Genomic DNA, 3,386 nt, shown 5'->3' on the forward strand with positions numbered 1-3,386 from the left:
CGGAGGTCAGATAGAAGACTGAAGGGAAGGACGGAGGTCAGATAGAAGACTGAAGGGAAGGACGGAGGTCAGATAGAAGACTGAAGGGAAGGACGGAGGTCAGATAGAAGACTGAAGGGAAGGACGGAGGTCAGATAGAAGACTCATGGGAAAGACAGAGGTCAGATAGAAGACTGAAGAGATGGACGGAGGTCAGATAGAAGACTGAAGGGAAGGACGGAGGTCAGATAGAAGACTGAAGGGAAGGACGGAGGTCAGATAGAAGACTGAAGGGAAGGGCGGAGGTCAGATAGAAGACTGAAGGGGAGGACGGAGGTCAGATAGAAGACTCATGGGAAAGACGGAGGTCAGATAGAAGACTGAAGGGAAGGACGGAGGTCAGATAGAATACTGAAGGGGAGGTCGGAGGTCAGATAGAAGACTCATGGGAAAGACAGAGGTCAGATAGAAGACTGAAGGGATGGACGGAGGTCAGATTTAATACAAAATGTTTTGAAAGCTTGCATTTTCCATCTATTCAGATGGCCAGTAAATGTTATCCCTTCCTCTACAAAGGTTCGGCTGCGTGTAGAGAATTCCTCCTGTGATCAGTTTTAGAGAAGACACTAAAGTGGCTTTATAAATGTCTATGTGGTTTGTAGCTGTAAACTGCTAATTAACATTTCTCTGCAATGTAGCCTACGGCAAAGTGTTCCTGGTGCGGAAGATCAGCGGCCATGACTCCGGGAAGCTGTACGCCATGAAAGTGTTGAAGAAGGCAACTATAATTCAGAAGTCCAAGACGGCAGAACACACGAGGACGGAGCGCCAGGTGCTGGAACACATCAGACAGTCGCCCTTCCTAGTAACCCTTCACTATGCCTTCCAGACCGACACAAAACTTCATCTCATTTTAGGTAAGACTTTTCCTATACATGATTCGGAACTGCGGATAACCCACCCAGGTGCCAGCATTGCATTGTTATTAAGGGCAAGGGGCATGTATGATCTCCGCTACCAACAAGTGGGAAGAGGTGTTACAGATGGCCCCAGAGGGGCAAAGGTTAAAGTGACACTAAACTCCGGAGTTAAATCTTAAAAATACATTCAGGTCCCTTAACTCTGAACAACAATGTATCTTATTTGTGTATCACTCGGCTGTAGATCCTCCAATCATCTCTGAATTGGTGGTGACACTGTCCTTGCTTCTGGAGGGGGGCTACGTCTGTTCCCCATGGTCCCTGTGTGTGTTTGTAAAGTAGTCACCGCTCCAAGCTCACTCCCGGGATGGACTACAATCTCAGGTTTGGTTTACTAGTTTGTATTGAGATTGTAGTCCATCACAGGAGCGAGCTTGCAGCGGTGACTACATTACAACACACACAGGGACCATGGGGAACAGACGTAGCCACCCTCCAGAAGGAAGGACAGTGTCAGAGATGATTGGAGGATCTACAGCCGAGCGATACACAAATAAGATACATTGTTGTTCAGAGTTAAGGGACTTGAATTTATTTTTAAGACTTCATTTCTGATTCTAGCGTCACTTTAAATTTTAATTAGGCCTTTAGTTGCAGACCTTGTAATACAAACCCACCTCATTAGGATCGAGTGCATCAAAAGTGACGCAAAGCAAAGCAGGTCAAACACAGACTCAGTACCGCCATACACATGTTTTCTGGCCTACGTTTGATGTATCCAGCTGTCCGCCCTGTGTGGAGTCTCCCTCTGATGGGTAAATGTTATTCTTTCCTCGTGAGTTATCTAGGCTGAGGAAAGGGGACAGCATCTCCATAGAGATAAAGATTGAGGTGATTGGAGGGTGGGGTTGAATTGTATCTGCAGGTCCAGTTCTCCTGTGTCTGTGGGCACCTTTGGGTCTTCTGGCGCTGTTCCTGTAGAGAATTTCTCCCGGCCAGAGATAGAAATGTCTGACTTGATGGTGATTTAATTCACCAATTGTGCTCTAGCATGTAAGTTAGGGGTTGTTCACACCAAATGCAGACCAGATATGCATGAGTTACTGCACACGCAGTGCAGGGTGTTGTGCCGCATTTTTGGCGCGTTTTTGATGCGCTCCGGACCGTTTTTGGTTAAAAAAATGTTTAAATATTTTTTTAGTTTAAAATGGGCTTTCAGTGCGTTCCAGGGCGTTTTTATGCGTTTGCATGCGTTCCAGAGCAGATAAAATAGGGCTTGCTGCAGTTTTTTTACATGCTCTGGAACTGAACGCTGCGGTGTGAACTAGAGCCCAAAATACCATTGGAATACATTGGACGCAGCTTTGATCTGTTCTGTAACTGCTCGGCTCCTGGAACGCGCTTGGTGTGAACAAGGCCTAAGAGTTGGGGCTCATTCACAACAGACAGTGTGCATCCAAGTGCGGACACCCGGACCTTGCTTGTATGTGCAGGTTCGGGTGGTGTGCACGTGACAGCGTGTAACTGCGTGCGTCCGCGTCCTCCCATAGGAAAGAGCAGGCTGCTGCGCACAATTCCACGCAGCTCCTGCCCCTTCCGGGATGGGGTCTTTATACGGGCGTGTACGCTCGTCTGAATGAGCCCTTGTTGTGTACTTTTGGGTTGTCACAAGCAGCTTGGAACAATTCCACTCTTGCAGCTGAATGCCGGCCAACAAATTACTTAATTTACTAACTGGCCTGCTGACCCAAGCACCAAGCTATTACTGAAATGAATGGGGATTTAAAGGAGGGGGGGGACTCATTGTACTTAATTGACATTCATCTTCCAAATAACTGCTTATTTGACGGAAGTTCAGTGCGGTAAATGTTTGTCGTAAAATCATTTATGGAAATTTGCCAGTTCTGAGCAAAGGGAACTAACAGAGCTGACCGAATGGCTGTGAAGACCCCACAATGTAGAGAAGGCCCGTCGTGGTGGCACGTTGGATAAATAACGGCCGTGTTTTGTTCCTGTCATTTGCAATCGTTTGTCATTATTGTCTTCATAAAAACGCAACCCCTTCATGCACAAGGTAATGCAAAATTCCCGGAACCCAGTTTAGCAAATCTGACTTGTGTTCGTAAAACTGTACAAATCGTGGCAGCTACTTAGTGCATTCAGAGGGGTTATGCCAGGTTTTGGTAAGGACACATTGGGCCTTCATTGGGTGGTAAAGGTTAACAGATATCTCCTGAATGTGTTTCATTATCGAAGGAAAACCGGCCCAAAGTATCATTGTCAAATCCAAACTTACTAAGGGCCATGCTGAGAGTTGTGAATAAAATCAGGGACCGGACATAAGGAAGAAGGAAAAAAAAAATAACCCTGTTGCTTGCCATGGTACAAAGCTCGGGCCCACTAATCAATATATGACAGTGCTGGTGTCTTGTGTGTCAGGGCACTACAAGTGTCAGCAGTCCCTGTGAACAGGGACTGCTGACACTT

General features: G+C 46.6%; 1 protein-coding gene across 6 annotated transcripts in view; it reads left to right on the plus strand.

The window, feature by feature from the left end:
• RPS6KA5 (ribosomal protein S6 kinase A5) overlaps nucleotides 1-3,386 on the plus strand; it is a 46,006-nt gene that overhangs the window by 6,385 nt on the left and 36,235 nt on the right. For all 6 annotated transcript variants that reach the window (XM_018558502.1, XM_018558503.1, XM_018558507.1 and 3 more), the window contains exon 2: nucleotides 678-896. In XM_018558502.1, the coding sequence (XP_018414004.1) occupies nucleotides 740-896 (157 nt within the window). In that variant the 5' untranslated portion in view covers nucleotides 678-739. The remainder of the gene's footprint in view (nucleotides 1-677; nucleotides 897-3,386) is intronic.

Source organism: Nanorana parkeri, unplaced genomic scaffold (assembly GCF_000935625.1).
Source record: "Nanorana parkeri isolate BGI_ZX_2015 unplaced genomic scaffold, ASM93562v1 scaffold344, whole genome shotgun sequence".
Lineage (NCBI taxonomy): Eukaryota > Metazoa > Chordata > Amphibia > Anura > Dicroglossidae > Nanorana > Nanorana parkeri.